This window comes from Ptychodera flava, chromosome 6, assembly GCF_041260155.1.
Source record: "Ptychodera flava strain L36383 chromosome 6, AS_Pfla_20210202, whole genome shotgun sequence".
NCBI classification, from domain to species: domain Eukaryota; kingdom Metazoa; phylum Hemichordata; class Enteropneusta; family Ptychoderidae; genus Ptychodera; species Ptychodera flava.
The window spans coordinates 40,645,556-40,663,824 of NC_091933.1; the positions used below are offsets into that span (position 1 = coordinate 40,645,556).

General features: G+C 38.4%; 1 protein-coding gene across 2 annotated transcripts in view; it reads left to right on the forward strand.

The window, feature by feature from the left end:
• Positions 1-6,910: 6,910 nt before the first annotated feature.
• The window catches only part of LOC139135799 (arginine and glutamate-rich protein 1-B-like), a 40,510-nt gene continuing 29,151 nt past the window's right edge, over positions 6,911-18,269 (forward strand). The window contains exons 1-2 of one of the 2 annotated variants that reach the window (XM_070703502.1): positions 6,911-7,164; positions 17,505-17,709. In XM_070703502.1, the coding sequence (XP_070559603.1) occupies positions 7,085-7,164; positions 17,505-17,709 (285 nt within the window). In that variant the 5' untranslated portion in view covers positions 6,911-7,084. The remainder of the gene's footprint in view (positions 7,165-17,504; positions 17,710-18,269) is intronic. The other variant, XM_070703503.1, reaches the window with a different exon arrangement.

Genomic DNA, 18,269 nt, shown 5'->3' on the forward strand with positions numbered 1-18,269 from the left:
CAAGTTGTTTACATCGGGAATACCACGTGACAGAAGTAAACAAGTGTACTTCTCTGAAAACCAATTGTTTCCGTGCCTCAGCTGATCGGGGCGTAATACAGATAGGTAGATAATATTTTGTATTTTGCCACATTTTACAGAACAATAAAACGCGATTTCTTCATCGAAAATACAGCGGTTGGTATCAATTTGTACGGGATAAATTCAGAAGACATCGGGATCACAGTCAAGGAACAAATCAGTTTATTCAGTTTCCATGATCACGTAGCCTAATGATCTCTAACTTACTGTTTAAAAATAGATACACTCAAATTATGATATACATTGTAACAGTTTCTACAGGTAATAATCGCTCTGCAACACAGTATTTAGGTTGCAGTGGCGGGCATATCGACTACGGGATCAATAGATCGATCCGAAAATCGATCTACTCAGCAGACTACCCAGCTATTAAAGGAGCGCCCTGTGCTTTGCAAACCTGTTAGCGACACTTCTTTGAGTACAATTTTAAGGCCTACAACGGCACTGGGGGCGCCAGACTTGCTCTGTAAAAAATAGGTCCGTCTTACTTTCATCATGGTTGCAGTAGCCATTGTAACCCTTAGGCCGTGTGCTGGTTTCCTTCGTATTTTTCGTGGTGGCTGTTGTTGCGCCACCCGAACAAAAGCCAACATGAAAGAAACCAGCACACGGACCCTGGCTAAAATTATTACACCTAGCCTAAAGGCTGGCATAGGCCTACTCTACTTGGGGCATAGTTTGTCATTTTTGGCTCAACGGCAATATTAAGCCTTCATTATAATATTTCATGAAAAGATAACCATGTAGGGCTTAATTATGATTCAAATGTCCACAAAGCTTCACAATTTCGGACAGTTTCATCAAAGTTTCAAGATCGAGAAAAGAGACCAAAACCCCGGGAAAGGGGTTACTGCTTCGTACGGCGGTGTGCCGCCCTAGTTGAAAACACTTATACAGGTATACATGTCAAAGTATGAGCCACTGTTACGGATTTGCTTGACAAATTTGGGGAATTTCACCTTTTTTCAATTGCATGTGAAGGTTTCCCTAAAGCATGGGACATTCTTTGTTTCACTTACAAAATTCTAACAGGCCAAGCCCCCGACTATCTAGAAGAAATGCTAACAGTACGTCATACTGTCGAACACTTAGGTCCCAGTCTAGTGGTGCGATCATTTTGCATCAGCCTGTTTGCAACACGGCTTTTTATGGCAATAGAGCCTTTTCTGTATGTGCTCCCCATTTGTGGAATGCTTTACCATTTGAGATAAGGCTTGCTAATTCTTTTAACAATTTTAGAAGTCAGTTAAAAACTTATCTTTTTAGATCATTTTATTCCTAGACACTTTTTAAAATTTTACCTCTTTGCATTTTATTGGTGTTTTCTCGTAATTTTTATTCATAATTTACCTCTTTTTTAGTGTTGTGTAAAGCGCATTGAGATTTTTAAAATGTAATGCGCTCTATAAGAAATAAATATTATTATTATTATTATTATTTGTATCGACCTGAGCGATCTTTTGTCTTTGCTATATGCTGATGACGTGGTAATCTTTGCCGACTCTGTAAGAAACTTCCAGAAATTAATTGATACTTTTAATTTTTTACGCCTAGTGACGTATAAATCTCATAAGAGACAAAAGTTGTAATTTTCCGTAGAGGAGGATACGGAGCTTATTATGAAAATTTACATTTTGGCAGGTTACCCATTGTGATTGTAGCTTACTACAAATAAGCTACCTATCGGGTTACTAATATCGTCACGTAATATCTGGTCTAAAGCTGTCCAACCTTAGTAACGCATTGAACATGTTGCCAATTGCCAAATGGAAACTAGAATATCTTACATTTCATTCTCACTTCAGGCTGTTTGATGCGATGATTTCCGGATTCTCTGTTACGGTTCTGAGATCTGGGGATTTCAGTAACACGATGTCATAGAAAGATTCACAGGACTTGGTGAAGGAAATTTCTGTGAGTTCTAAGTGACAGCAAGTGAAGCCGTGACCGGCGTGTGTAGGCGATTGCCAATTTGACTATCACATTCGTTTCTGGGTAAAACTTACTGAAATGCTCCATGAAAGACTTCAAAGAAGCTTATTTATACTGTATAATGTTGTATAGTCTTGACTCTTTAGGTAGGCATACATGGGCAACGTCAGTTAAACAATTTTTTTTTCATACAGTTTTGCCATGTTTGGATAACACAGGAAATAGGCGATAAAAATATTATTTTACAGCTTTTAAAACAAGAATAGCAGATATCATGAAACAACAATGGAAGGACATCTAACATTAAAACACAAATTACGCACATGAGAAAAATATCTCATCTTAATTGTAATCATAGTATTTTGCAAGTCTTTGCATGTTTTCGATGTTCTGCTCTCCATCTTGCAATAGAGGAAGGCAGACACCATTACATTGACTCTTTATCAAGACATTGTAAACTGTGTTCTTGTGGGAGTGTTCAAGATGAGTTTTACTTTTTATATTTCCTCTGTATGGCAATTTGCGGAAACAATATCTACCAGATCATGCGACTAGAGAACTAAATTTCCTTAAGTTTTGGAAATTAATGAGAGAAAAAGACCCTACAGAAGTCTTTAAGCTTTGTAACTATGTCTACATGCAAGAACTTAAAGTTTAAAGTCAATCTTGAAGTCATCTGAAAATGTGTAACTGTTAGTAATATTCACACTCAATAGCCGTGCATTGCAGCAGTTTGCTTAGACGATCATAGTTGAATCTTTTTGTATTTTCTTTAATTGTTGTATGTGTAAGTATCTTGTATCCTATATGAGAAAACCCCTTTGTATATGGGCCGGAGAACTTGAAATGCAAATAAATTTGCATATTATGCGTGCACCGATTGTTTGATTGTAATGAAGGCTCTGATTTAGATTAGCTTTATTTTCCACACTTTCTTCTATCACCCACTTCATAATATTTTTTGTTTATTTTTAGTGTAATTTTTTCTTTTCTCTGGAGGGCTCTGATGGAAATTACAATTACTGTATTGTAATCAGATTACCCTCTATAAATAAATAATAATAATGATGTGATAATAACAACAACAACAACAACAACAACAATAATAATATTTATAAAAGTATAGGAACATTGACAGTATTCATCGCACATACTCAAAATCTATCGTTTCTTACTTTTGACGGGTCCGAACTGAATGCCTAAATTTCTGATTGGCACACATACTTTTCCACAGCTGTGAAGCACTTGGAACGGGACTTGCGCAAATATCCCCGAAACTCAATTCTTCCACAATACTTCTACCTAAACAAAACACTCAGCGCAAAAACTGCATAAATGATAATAGAAAAGTGCAAGCTTATGTGATTCGGTCAAACATCATTGTCTCTTTTTATCCGAGTTTGCGACGACATAATGCATACCTGATTTATGATTTACCTTCGTCTTGCTGTTTCTTGTTTGATGTCAGTGTTTTCTTCCTGTGTTTGCACGGTTTCATCAAATGTAAACACTGACAGAAGAGTGGATCTTCCGTTCCAACATGTCCAACTTAAAGGTACACGGTCACCGTAAATTTGCATATTCCATATGTGGTAAAGGGGCGGGGCTTAGAGTTCTACCTCGTAAGCTGTCGCGCCTCCATATTTGATGCGTCAAAGGCTATGCAGACGACGCTGCTAAGTATGTCATGGCTGGTCGTGTTGGGCGCCATTTTTAAAAAGGCCACCCGCGTAAAATCTGTGATTGGCTATTAAAAAACAGGTGACCGAATACCTTTAATGTCTATGGTGTAAGTAAGAACAAAGGCTGGTGCGGCGCGGTAAAAAGTTGACAGTGCAGACAAACCGTGAGTTGCATGTAACTTCCTTGCCGTAGCGCCATAGCAACATCACGTAACAATAAAATACCGCTAAAAAGAAATTAAACACAGGACTAGTACGCATTGTAACAGGAAACCAAACTGATTTTCACGATTTATAAAACTGAAAAATATTGATAAGGAGTAAGAACGGATCCTGGATAAAAAACACCAGAACGGGCGGATAAGCGTAGTCGCCGAACCACTCAAATGAGTGTTTGAAAACGTGGTGTTGACGGTGCTGTTGCGAGTACTACGACTGGTCATGAAATAACCTTTATGCTGAGAAATTTACTTCAGTATAGAGGGTTAGGGGCTATGTGAAACAAAGTTTGGCCGACATCCGACATATGACATGTACAATATCAGTTTCACACCACAGGCACCTGGGAGACTCGTGTCAGGTGTAGACTGAGTGACGTAAAAGAAAAATCTCGGGCACAGTATGTTTCAGCGTCTGCATAAAAACCTCTTTACTATATAATGTCAAAAATGACATAAATATAATCTGATAAACTGATAATGTTTGCTGACCAGAATCGGTGATTTACCTTCGTTTCTGTTTTGCTAGTTTGAGGTTTTCTGTTTGTGTCCGGTCTCTGGGGCAATGTTGGGCGCCACCAAACAAGGCAACGATTTTGATCTTGTTTTCACACACCCTCGACCGTCCCTCTGTTGCAATGGATATGGAGCTCGCAAGCTTCTCGAGCGACTCGTCCTATATTCTTATATTTTGAGCGGTCTTTCTTATGAGTGTACAATACACAAAAAAACTTCAAAACAAAACATCAATCCTACCGTCGGAATCTGTGTTTCCGCTCTAAGAGAGAATGATAAAGCAACGAATCCGACGGAAGTTTGGTTACTGATGTTGTAGAAATAGCCTCGTGCGACAGGTCCCATAAATATTGTGATTAGTATGTCACCATTTTTCGGTTATCTTTGCGATCCACTATACACAATTGGAACTAATTTTGGATAATTGGCTATTCATATTTTTCAAATTTCTCAAAAGCGTTGGGTGCCCTATAGCTGAATGTTCCAATATTACAAATACTCATAAAAACAAGTGTATAACTTAAAGAGAAAAGCAGATAAACTTACATTTCTACATTAAACCGACACTACTTCACCATCCGATTATCCCAAATTAGTTCCAATCATGTTTTACAAAATACCCTTTTGCCTGAAAAAAAACATGAAAGAACTATACAAACTAATGCCCGAACTCAAAGGTAAACTACACCAAGAGTCCCAAGTATTATAATATCAAGTCCCGTGCCAATGATAGTATATGAACTCTCAGTCAAAACAAATGTTCTTATGCACCACACCCACACTGTAACATTGCAAATTACAAACGATGGAACAAGTGCGTTATTCTCGTCAGAATTTTGTTGCTGAAATTATAAATGATAAAGATAAAGAACTCTTTCAAAGCAAGGTCCCCCCTCTCCCTCTCTCTCTCGTCTATAGGCCTACTATCAGTAGACACTCTACAAAATGTCTAGATGGCAAGTGTATACCAGTCATCGCGTAAATTTGTTCATGCCTTCGATGAAAAAGCTGGCGTCTGTTTTGAGATAATTGCATTGCGATGAAACACAGATTTATATGTTCTTAGTTTTTAATATCGCATTAATTCATTTTTTAAATGCATGAAAATAGTGACCATACCTTCATCTGTGTCATAAAATATGTATAAAAAACTTAATGTAATGCGTTAATGTCATCAAACTCCATGGAATGTATCAATGACAACCTTATAGATGTCTTCTTGGCTTATTGACCAGTGTTTATATTTGTTAGGATAATTAATTATAAGGAGGACAAACTGTCAATGTACATGCATTCACTACATGATTTAAAAAGTTTCGGCATGTACACCTGACCAGCGTGAGTTGACTTAGCGCAACAACGCGCGAAGAAAAGGTTATTTTCCAGACTATTTTTATTCACCGCTGTGATTATGCTCTGACTCTGCAGGGTCATTTCAGATACAACACCATTCACTACTACACTTCCTGCTAAAAACTTCAAACATTATGATAAACAATACGAATCGACTTTGAAGTAGTAACATATATCACGTAAAGGCTCTAACATATCAAGGTACGTTATTGAAGCGCGACGGACACCATTGAAAATTGTGCGAAATGCAGGCGTATTTGTAGACGTGCACACGTTTATAAGGTCAGCTACGTCATATTTCTGTGTACTTTGTATTCGATCGACTGGTGATCGAGGAAGGCAAGAAATGTCGTTGATCTTCTTGACGGTCCCCGGGAAATCGCTGTACAATGATATAAAAAAAATAAGTACGAAAATCTCACTGCATAAAATGCAAGGCAATTGTAGCAGAACATTTTACATTTTAAGTAATTTGCCTGGTAGCTTACACACAATCATTCTGTTTGTATAACACTATTACGTATTCAGCTTCATTTATTCAAGAATAAAATATAAAGGTCATTTATTAAAAAGATTGATCTATTAAAGTTGGAAGAAAAACAATTGAGGTAAGTCCACAAGAAGCTAGCGGGCGAAAACAATATACTGTGACGAGAATACGGACTGTGTACGTACGTAGGCTCTACGTGGTAATCGGTTGATTTAAACCACAATAAAACGCAGTGAAAATATGCTTGCAATGAAGCAAAAACAAAATAAAGACAGAAAATGTGAATGTTCGCAGAAAAAAGGAAACAACAGAAAAGCAATAACTTAGAAGGGTAACAGTTTACTCATCCGTGTATGTGGTACCGTGGATGTCGACATCAACTTGAGAAAGGGGCATCCGACTTGAAATAAAAACTATAACAGCGATCTTTTTCTTGTTTCCTAACTTTCTGTGATAATATAAATAAAAGTACGAATGGTCATGCAGTATTGGTTTTGGTCCGGCGCCATGCGTTTCGGTGATGTTTAACGCAGAAACGGCCCAGCAGATATTGTATCCACTCAGTGGTTCCGCTATCAGGTTTCTCAGGGACAGCTGCGATCACGTGACTCGAAGTTACCATAGAGCGCTCCCATACAAAGTCATGTGATAAACAAAATAGCGCAGTGACAACAAACCGCAGCGCGGCATTTTCACTGGCTAAGCCCTCACTATCTCGCCGAGGTCACACTATACTATCACCGTTCATGGGCTTCCTGGTCTGATTTCAACAGTGAGTTGATGTCCCAGGTGACTGTACAAATTCTTCCACCATGGCGGATCGATCAGGGACGGCCTTACCGCACATTTTACAGGAGTACAAACCGGACTACAGTCAGGATGCGAGCGCTAGGTGAGCCACTCTTTTATTGACGCCTTTCTTTTGACGCGCACCAACGTTTATTGTGTTAGACCAGTTCATGACCCCTTCATTTGCAAAATCGTCATTCACGTTGTTTATGACAATTAGGCTGCCCTCGTTTATCCTTGATACCGCACACTGATGAGGCTTCACGAGCCGAAGTGCCAACGAGCGCTAAATTAGAATACCGTTTATTGACCCGAGCTGGGGACGCCGTGTTTCCCGTGGATTCGCTCAGGTGGTGTGCTTCGCTGTTCAACATACTACGTCCACTTGCCAATTGCAGCTTAGCTATTTTTATTCTTTTTCGTGCTTATTTTCATCGAACCATTTATGCGTGTGGAGGTATTTTCACGTATTTTGGGGCATTTATAACAGTCAGTTTAAGTGTCTATCGTGCCCGTTATCGAGTGATCCAATTAAAAATTTGCAACATTTTATCGAGTACGCGGCCCGTTACATGCAAACATCGCACACTTTGTCACTAATGGGCATATGCGCGTCGCACGATGGCCAAGCTGTATGTCAATACCAAGGTCCTTTGTGCGTTTATATTTAAGTCGATATTTTTAGTGAAACTGCCATGGCTGGCCTTACGCGCATTAAGCCAGTCCTCTATCTGATGTACTGTTTTACCTATTTTTGCGATGTTACTGTAGGTCCAGTTCTTGTTAATAAAAATCCAAGATATTATTTTTTCATCACAAAAGCATAATTACTGTTCGGTGCGTCCTTCGCTCTTTGTTATATTAAGTGAGCACTGAGGGACAGAGCAGAGCGACCAGTGTCACTTTGCTAATTGCTAATTACCAAAAGCATTATATTTCCAGAGTAAATGCAATAATGTAGTAGTTCTCCATGGGCATAACGATATCGCTGATACCATTTATTATAATTACAGTACGGCGAGTACAATATCTATTCCCGGGTCAATTAAAAAAGGGGCGATCTCGTTTTCGATTCAAAATGGCCGCTGTTTGTTGCTATTGAAGAGAATACCATATCTATTTGCCGGTCCGAGTGTAAAACAATATCGGTAGGCAAAGAGGAAGGGGAAATATCTTCACTATTCCTGAATTTTGTTCGCACGTTTGTCACTTGGTGTACTTCAGGCGGTAAGGTAGATCGTGAAAGGTTTGAGGTTACAGAACCGTTTCATTTCTACTAGTACCTAAAGCAGTACTTGAGCGGGCTGTTCTCGGGTGCCGGTGTGTCATGGTGACCCAGCCGTACAATAAAAGTGAAACTTGATATCTATTGTCTGTGCGTGGAGATCGTTTGCCCGATAGTCCGTTATTGGTACACAAAATTCCGATCGTAAACGTGTTCCTAAATGCAGAAAAGGCCGTCACCGGAAAGTTATTATAAATTTTCAGTCGCAATTTCCTGGTCGTTGACAGGTGTGTTCTCGTAGTGTGACGCATCTTAACAATTGCTATTCTCCGAAATATCTGTTGCGGTTAGCTTGCAGTATCTGTAAATCTCTCACCTCTTTGACAACTTTACACTTCGGCACAGTTATCTCTTGTCATTGTTTCAAATTATTGACTGGTCGAGAAGCTCGATCGACTCAGTAATATAAGAACTGGAGGGTCTCGTCTCGCCCCGGAATAACGTTTTTTTTCCCTTGACTTCAGTAACCACATACACACGGTGGTGGCGTTGGTTACAGATTTTGAATGGTTCCGTCAAGGAAAGGCGGAATGAAGAGCCAAAATCAAATTCTATTTTGCCAGCATTTAATAAATCTAAAAATGACAATGGTAAATGAAATTGAAAGCACTTTATATGTGTGACCTTAAAATGACAATGCACGAGAGAGAGAGAGAGAGAGAGAGAGAGAGAGAGAGAGAGAGAGAGAGAGAGAGAGAGTTTGTTTTAGAATTAGGCCCGAGCGAATGATTTTTGTATCACTTTATTGAACACCATCAAAAAGGCACCACTCGATTCTCCCAAACTCCCTCATCTCAAACAGAATTTTCCCACCAAGAGTTCTATGTCTCTGCCCAGGATATGCCCTAGCTTCAACGAAACTACGATTTAGATGTATGAATTATTTCATTAAAACTACAACATTTTTTCTCAAACTTGACAAGGTTCAGCCTCTTCTACGGAAGTTTTCCATCACATTTTAGGTGTCATTGTTGTGTCACTGTTCCAGAGTTACTATCCATTGATTCATTAGGGCTTTTAAAAGCTGTATTGTTTTTTTATTTTTACATATGTCACCGAACAGCATGATTTGTCATGAATGTAATATCAAGAAAATACATGTATGTTTCTATTGACCTGACTGACCCTTTTTAAAATGTCGTGAACCTGAGTATTTTCCTACATAAGTTTATTGGCAAATTCCTACAAAATGAGTAAGATTTACAAATTTGAGCTTCTCATTTGGTTTAGTGCCAAAACATATTTTCAAGTTTCCACAAAACATTCATATTTTTATAATTTGGGCATATTATAATTTTGTGTGTGTTTATTCCAACTACTACATCTATCCTCTTTTATAAACAACAAACAAACACAACAACAGACAAATAAATAAATAAATGAAAAAACAGTACTGAAATTGTAGTAACTAGACACATGGAAATTTTTTGTTTTTCTGTTTTTATGAGGAGATGAAAGGTATTTTCTGAGATATAATGCATGCTTAGGAAGTATATGCATCATTTCATCTGTAGGATGGAACCTCCTTGTGTTAAATTACCTGAAACATACACTGTGTTGCGTCAAATTTCTGATAATGGTTCTACAGTTTTTATTCACAAATAGGGCACTACTTAGAATTCATTTATCGTATTGTTTATGTTGGAAGGAAAGTCAGTCAAAGAATTAGGTCATGGTCAGCTAGATGAGTCATACATCCTAACTTGTGAGTCACTTATGACTTGAATTCCACATAAGCAGATATTCCTGTTGCTCCAAACAGTGTGTGAAGACATCCCTGCTGTGCACAATAGGTTTTGGATTAAATGAGAGAGTTTCACACAACATAATGATACATATTATTGTGTTGGTTTCAGGACACCTTGAATTAAACTGAAGAAACCACTGTCCCATTGATATTGAATAATTTACATGCAAATTTTAATTATCCTAAACACTGCTTTGGTCAGTATGGCTCTTGTGATTCTCAATCAGAAAAGTCAAGTGTAGATTGAGAGTGTATTCCAAATTATACATACAATAGTAAAGAGGTGTGAAGTCTTTTAACCTATTCACCCCCAATTCCGTATGTACAGGTCCACAATCACCATTGATAACAATGGCTTTGGGCCAAACCATGGTGGGGAAAGGGTAAAGGTTAGATGAGTGTGTTGTTTTATGTTGAAACAGAATGCACTCAAAGGCCAAATGTTCAGAATCTTGAATCTCATTATTTGTCAGTTATCTAAAACTTATAACAACTCATTTTGAATCTTGTAGAGAAAATTGTTTTAACAATCTTGTTTTCATAAAAACATTTGCCATATTAGTTATTACTGAGACTGGTTTCCATTTTGAATTTCAATTATCATAACTTTGAGGAAATTTTCTTCTGAAATCAAATATTTGCACGATGACACCCGGTTTTCATTCTCCCTGATGAAAGAACAATTTCAACTTTCCTTTAGCAGAGTATACTATAAAGTTTAACACTTTTGTGACAATATAAATGCAACCACATTGATCATTGCAAAAGTAACATATGCATGGCAATTTTCACACACGATATCAGTATGTTTGAATATTTGTCAATAAATTTGATATAGTGATTCAAATCAAATTTTTGAAACACTCAAAATGATTGATAGAGTTTGCACTGCAAGGTTGCACCTTCCAAACGGATTATCATCTCATCTCATGATGGGTAACATTTGAAGGGGACCAGCCACACCTTTGTAAACTTTGTACTGTTTGTTGTGTAATTGGGCCAATTAGCTTATGAGAGTAATATATTTAGGATTGTTGCTGGTATATAAAGAAATGATAGACAAATCTGAAAAGGAAGGAGATTTGTTTTACTATCATCAACCCTTTCATCAACTCTGTGAAAGATCTAAAATAATGATTTGACATAGAGACATTATTTCATATTGTGCAATAAATGGCTGTTTCCAGCCCTACTGTTGTTTCAAGTTGTACACTCCATCCGCCGTGGTAAACAAGTGTTTAGCGTTTCACGGGAAACTCCATAAAGTCTTACATCCAATTGCCCATTATAGCTCATTGTTATCTGTGATGTGTCTGTGTGTGTAGTGTTGAATAATGTGAATCATCAATGACGTGATATGTTACAGTCTTTACTATTAGACAATAAAGTAATCAGTCCACAAGTACAATTATCACCCATTGTTTTCTTCAATTAGTGTTAATAATGGTTTGCTTCTCAGCTGTGGAAGGTGTTTTTTTTTTCAAAGTCTGAAAATACCGGTATATGCTGTTTGTTGTATTTTAATACAGAGAGCAGATAAATTGTCAATCTAACTACTGACTCACAATCATATACATTTTTGGGGAAGACATGCACCAAATAAAAATGGTCATTTTTTTTCCTTTTGATGGTAACTGACTTGGTTTGACTATTTTAAATTGAAAAGAAAAACTGCCTATGTGGGCTTAATAGCCTGCAAAGCTGTCATGTACACAGACTATTTTCTCTGTTTGACCTCATTCACCAGGCACTATAAGGCTGTTTGAAGTACTCATTTATTTGTGGGTGGTATTTTCACTGGAACTTGAAATTGAGGTCAATTCATTCCCACAGATTTATCACTCTATGAAGAGAATCATGTTTTCTTTGATTCATACAGTTAGAAAATTCCATTTTGTGATCTATATGTACCTGTGATTTTCTTTTCCTTTAGTGTGATTGAAGAAGATGCTTTCAGTGCAGTTGGCATTTGTCAGAGATAGTAATATGAGGTTACAGAAATTTGTACAATTTGAATCACACTGTGATAGAAAAAGAAACAGATTTTCAGTGCCAAAATTTATCATGAAATTTATGCAGTCTCAGGGGAAAATTTGAGGCATTTGTAATTCTAAATTTTTAACAAGCAAACTTGATAGGCCATATGTTTAAATCACACAATAAAATGCGTGACCTTAAAGTTCAAAGGTCATCTTTTGTATACAAACTTAAGTGCACACCAGCAGTAACCAAGAAATACACTGTATATTGACAGATAGTGTGTTTGCTAAATAGACATTCAGACAAATTAGAATTTGCAATATATTGAATGTTGTAAACTGTTGCATTGAAGATATCAAAATTTCATGTTGATCACAAATACTTGGTATTTTATTTTCTGAAAAAACACAGCACCAAATTATATTTTTTGCCATCTGGATGATCAAGCATATTTTAGCTGTTCAAACCTGTAAAAATTCATGTTGATTGCTTCCTTGCAATTTACAACTGACCTTGGGGGTCCCTTTGAAACATGAATATGGCAATTAAGAGTTGTCATGGTTACCATTGTTGCTGAGCACTATATACCGATTGAAGTGTTAAGCCCTTTGCAGGAAACTCAATATTGATCAGAAATAGGTTGCCATTGGAACACAAACAAACAATTCTGCACTGCCGATACTTAACAGTTCATTTTACTTGGAAAATTAGTTTTCAAAATTATTTTTCAAATTTGTCTCTGTGTCTATTTGCTTCATGGTATAAATATTAATCTTTTATTGTTTCATATCATTCCACTCCCATTTTGTAAAAAATATACGAAGTCTCAATGAAATGATGTGTTTTCATGTCAATCAATTCAAATGCAAAAGCAAGCGTAAATTTAATTCCTACACAAACATTTCATAACTGTAAAAACTGCCTCTCAGTATACAATGTCCTAGAGACACAATGCAATGAAATTGTTAAAGCACTTCAAAATCCCAGAACTGGTACTGGAAAAAGACTCAAAGTGTAATTTTTCCACAAAATGACGTTACATTTGATCAATATAATAACAAGGAAATTTGTGAATGTGGGACTTACATGTATTAACTGATATCATATTCCCATGAAGAATGTTGTACGCTGCATTTTGATGTATGCAAATGAACATCATATTGACGTCACTCTTTATTGAAATGTTCCATTCTTGGATCAATACTCTGTAGGGGGGGTGCCCTCCCATGAGGGGTCAATGCAGGGGGGTGCCTTACCCTTGAAGGGGCAATGCAGGGGGGTGCTCTACCCATGAGGGGTCAATGCAGGGGGGGTGCCTTACCCTTGAAGGGTCAATGCAAGGGATGCATGGGTTGCCCTACCCTTGAAGGGTCAATGCAGGGGGGGTGCCTTACCCATGAGGGGTCAATGCAGGGGGGGTGCCCTACCCTTGAGGGTCAATGCAGGGGGGGTGCCCTACCCATGAAGGGTCAATGCAGGGGGGGTGCCTTACCCATGAGGGTCAATGCAGGGGGGTGCCTTACCCATTGAGGGGTCAATGCAGGGGGGTGCCCTACCCATGAGGGGTCAATGCAGGGGGTGCCCTACCCATGAGGGGTCAATGCAGGGGGTGCCCTTACCCATTGAGGGGTCAATGCAGGGGGGTGCCTTACCCTTGAAGGGTCAATGCAGGGGGGGTGCCCTACCCATGAGGGGTCAATGCAGGGGGTGCCCTACCATTGAAGGGTCAATGCAGGGGGGTGCCTTACCCTGAAGGGTCAATGCAGGGGGGGTGCCCTACCCATGAAGGGTCAATGCAGGGGGGGTGCCTTACCCATGAAGGGTCAATGCAGGGGGGGTGCCTTACCCTTGAAGGGTCAATGCAGGGGGGGGGTGCCTTACCCATGAGGGGTCAATGCAGGGGGGTGCCTTACCATGAGGGGTCAATGCAGGGGGGGGTGCCTTACCCATGAAGGGTCAATGCAGGGGGGGTGCCTTACCTTGAAGGGTCAATGCAGGGGGGTGCCTTACCCATGAGGGGTCAATGCAGGGGGGGGTGCCTTACCCTTGAAGGGTCAATGCAGGGGGGTGCCTTACCCATGAAGGGTCAATGCAGGGGGGTGCCTTACCCATGAGGGGTCAATGCAGGGGGGTTGCACTACCCTTGAAGGGTCAATGCAGGGGGGTGCCTTACCCTTGAAGGGTCAATGCAGGGGGCTGGGTGCCCTACCCATGAAGGGTCAATGCAGGGGGGGGTGCCTTACCCTTGAAGGGTCAATGCAAGGGATGCATGGGTTGCACTACCCATGAAGGATCAATGCAGGGGATGGGGGGTATCTTACCCAAGAGAGGTCAATCCGGTCCTCTTTTGCATCATGTCAAACTCTGTTTGTGGCAAATACAAGCAAAACTAATCTAAGAATGAAACTGTAACCTTGCACACGCCTGTCTCCAATCTCCTGCCGCGCCATTGCATAAATTCTGAACAAAATTATCAAGAAGAAATACAGAGTAGAGGTTCAGAGAGAATGTTCAGATCGTAGATAGTGGTATAACCCTGTATGTAGATGAGCCAGCATTCAGATAGAGTCCGTGTGTGTTGATTGGTAATGCCATTCCGATGACTGGTGAAAATTAAAAGTGAATTGAAAAGTGACAAAAATCACTCAATTCTAGTGATGTGATGAGTAGTAATGTCATCAAGATTAATGGATAATGTGCTTGCAATGGCTTTAGGCATCAAGTCACTCAAGAATACATTAATCGATATAAACCATTTACAAAAATAACGCTACAAATTAGTTTTGACTTCAATGCGTACGAGTTGGTCAGGTCTGCAGATTTCACTGAAGTGTCACAAATACTGCATGGGGTACCACATGCCTAGCTTGTGTGTTCCATACAACAAAAAGGGCAAATACGTAGGTTTTATCATGGTACTTTTAAATTTACTTGCACAGAGTCAAAATTGTCAAGCTGTATCAGGGAATGTTGGACCTAAACAGGTGTGGAGAGAAACTGTTACCTTTTAGCATAAACATGGGTTGATCAGTAGAGAGATTGATGTTCTCCACAATCACTTTGTTTGCCCAGAAATCTTTTCTTAATACTTCACACCATCACATCATGAGAATTGCTTATTATTATTGGTGATCATGTATTTTTTGGAGATGGAATAGTTTGGCCTTGCAGTGGAGAGATGAATGATATCCTGCTAAGAATTGTTTTTCAAGATTGCACTGATTTAACCGTGGATATACTTGTATATTCTAGCAGTTCACATTACCCAAATGAAATGTAAAACAAACAAAAAATCACAGTGGAATGCCAGACTTGTATTTTGGCTGGAGAATTCATATAGGAAACACACACAATGGAAGCTCCATTGGTTAATAAGCAACAGATTTTCATAATGGTCACACTGAGGCTTGACAATAATACAGTAATAATACAGCAAGTGTCATTTTGCCGAGCTGTATTCAACATCCAAAGGTAAACAGATACAATGTTCACATATTGTGGGCTTTCTTTGAATAGCTGACGTCATTACAGTGCTCCCTCACAATTGCAAAACCTGATTAAGGTCATATTGAATGCTGGACTCACTCTACACAGGGCAGATCCATGGTAGGGGAACCAAAATACATATAGTTGTCATAGAAACTGCTTTTAGGCTGAACTGTACTCACATAGCGTAATTGATAAATACCTTTACGGTATTTTTCTTCATCCATATCTGGTTGTTCAATTTAGCAATGCGTAATAAAATGGAATGTCTTAAGTTATTATGTTGCTAGGAGACGGCAAATGTATCGATGATTAAATGACATAACTCATAATTTTCATCATTTTGTATGATGCTTGGTAATTATCAATACTGTGATTAATTATCGATACTGTTAACAATTGTGTGCACTCTCTGGTGTCTAAACCATACATTTACCTTACATAAAATTACACACTGGCCATTCAAAACATGCTAGCTGGTTTAACAGGAGCATTTGCCAGTTTGGTATTCTGTGTTCCCAGAATTCATCCCGAGTTGCCTTTTCCCATGGTGCAATGCTGTGCAGTATCACCTCCTGCAAAAGTAAAAAGAGGCATAGTTGTTTAAATTGCAAGTGTTATGATAACGGGCAGAGGGAGCAATCCTTTCAAACCGTTGCATTGTGGGTGTGGGACCAAAAAGGTCGAGTCCATCACACAGAGGGCAGGCTTTTGGAGAAAAGGGAATTAGATACAGCGTACCCTACAATGTAAATGACAAGTCAACAAGAGTTGTGACATTTGTACGAGTCTTTTCAATGGCCTCCTGTTTTTACCTTTCCTTTTGAGAGGTATAATTGACAAAACAAACTCCATATGGTCAACCCGTGAGTGATCATACACAAATTTTTCTGTATCATGGCACGGACTTCAATTCTCCTTTTAAACCGTGCATTTTTCTATAAGAAAAAAAATGAATTTATGAAATGAAGGATTAATGGCTTGAGTATGAGCTTAAAAAATGACCATAGTGTGCTGAAATGAAATATTGAGCCGTGGATCACATATGCTTTTAAAACCAAACGAGAAACTTAGAATTATATGAAGTTGTGCTATTTCTCATTATTGAGAAGTGGATGGAGATTTGTGAACTGGTGGTTGATTTGCCCTGAAAACTAATAAGTGAAATGTGAGACAAATCGATGGAAAATGAAGCCATGCTCCCAGAAATGGAGTGGTGGATAATAAGTACATTGTCAACTGTAAGAGTGCAAACTGCCCTTGAGTGCTGATGCCAGGTTGCCATGGTAACTTAGAGAGGATGATGACGGCATTTGATGTTCAACACTAAGAGAGACTGTTCCTGAAAATGTAATCAGGTTACCAGGGGGCCACCCATTAGATACCTTTACTGTTGAAATCTAAGAGTTTAATTTTGAGAATGCCCGGAAGCCTAACAATCAGTCAGAAATTTTTTGTCAATTTTACTGATTATGCATCAGCTATTTTTACACAATAGTGAGGAAACTGATAAGGCAATGATGAAGAAAATAAGTGAGTGGTTCAAAAATGGGGACAATATTTTGACAGTTAAACAAATACTTCAAAATATATTATTTTAAATGTTTAAATTTTTGTGTCTTTTAATTATGATTGAGCCCAGGCTGAATAATTTGTAAAACAGAGTGTGTCGACAGAAAAAATGTTCAGGTCTTACTGTTTCCATAAATTGATGTAATTTGATGTAATACTAAGGTGGGGAAAAGGCACAGAATAATCAAATGGGCAAAAAAAACGTTAGCAAAGCAACAGCAATAATTGAATTAGAAGCCAATGGGTAGCAGAGTGTATCATGAATAAAAGTGCCCTAAAGCGAACTCTTTGAAATAATTTTTCCTGTCCATTTTATTGTGTTGTTATCAATGGTCTCACTGATGTTGTTGTCCTAACAATTTTTTTTTAGCAGTGTTAAACCCCAACGACATCCAGAAACTACACATAACATGGAAACAGAACATGTACCCAGCACATCTGCTAGCCCAGTGAAAGAAAGTCACAGTGAAAGGGATCATGGGAAAAGTCCAGATAAAAACAAAACGGGCCGGCAATCTCCACGGAAACTGCAATCCAGAGAGGATTCAAGTATGTCAGATAGTAGATTTGATCAACAGGTAGGTCCACACTCTCTCAATTTTCATTCTTAATGGTTATTGATGTTCATGTTGATGGTGCTTTCCGGATCAAATTCTACACTGTAAATCATTTTTTGTACACCAATGAGAACAATCACAACATCATCCTTTGTAAATTATTTTTCATGATCAGAAAATAACTTAAAAGTGCTCATATAATTTGTATATGAAGATCTGTCAATCTCAACAGTAAAGTTAAGCATGATTGCAATAAAAAGACATTTCATATTGTCCGAATCCTGACAGATGGTAAAAATATTTTGAATCATACAGAAATGTAAACAGCAAGGATTAAGTGACAATTCCTCTCGTAGGACCCCTTGTTCTGCATAATTGCAGGAATATATTCAGTTTATACAGTCTTTGAAAGGGAAAATGTCATGTGATCTTTCCCCTGGTTGGGTCTTTTGTAAATCTTGGATTATTTACTTGCAAAGTCTGGCCTTTCTGCTGTGAATTTCATAATCAGAGTCGATGGCACTTGGTAAAAAGTTAAGCCTTAATAAATTAAACCTTGTGTTAGAAAGAACAAAATAAGA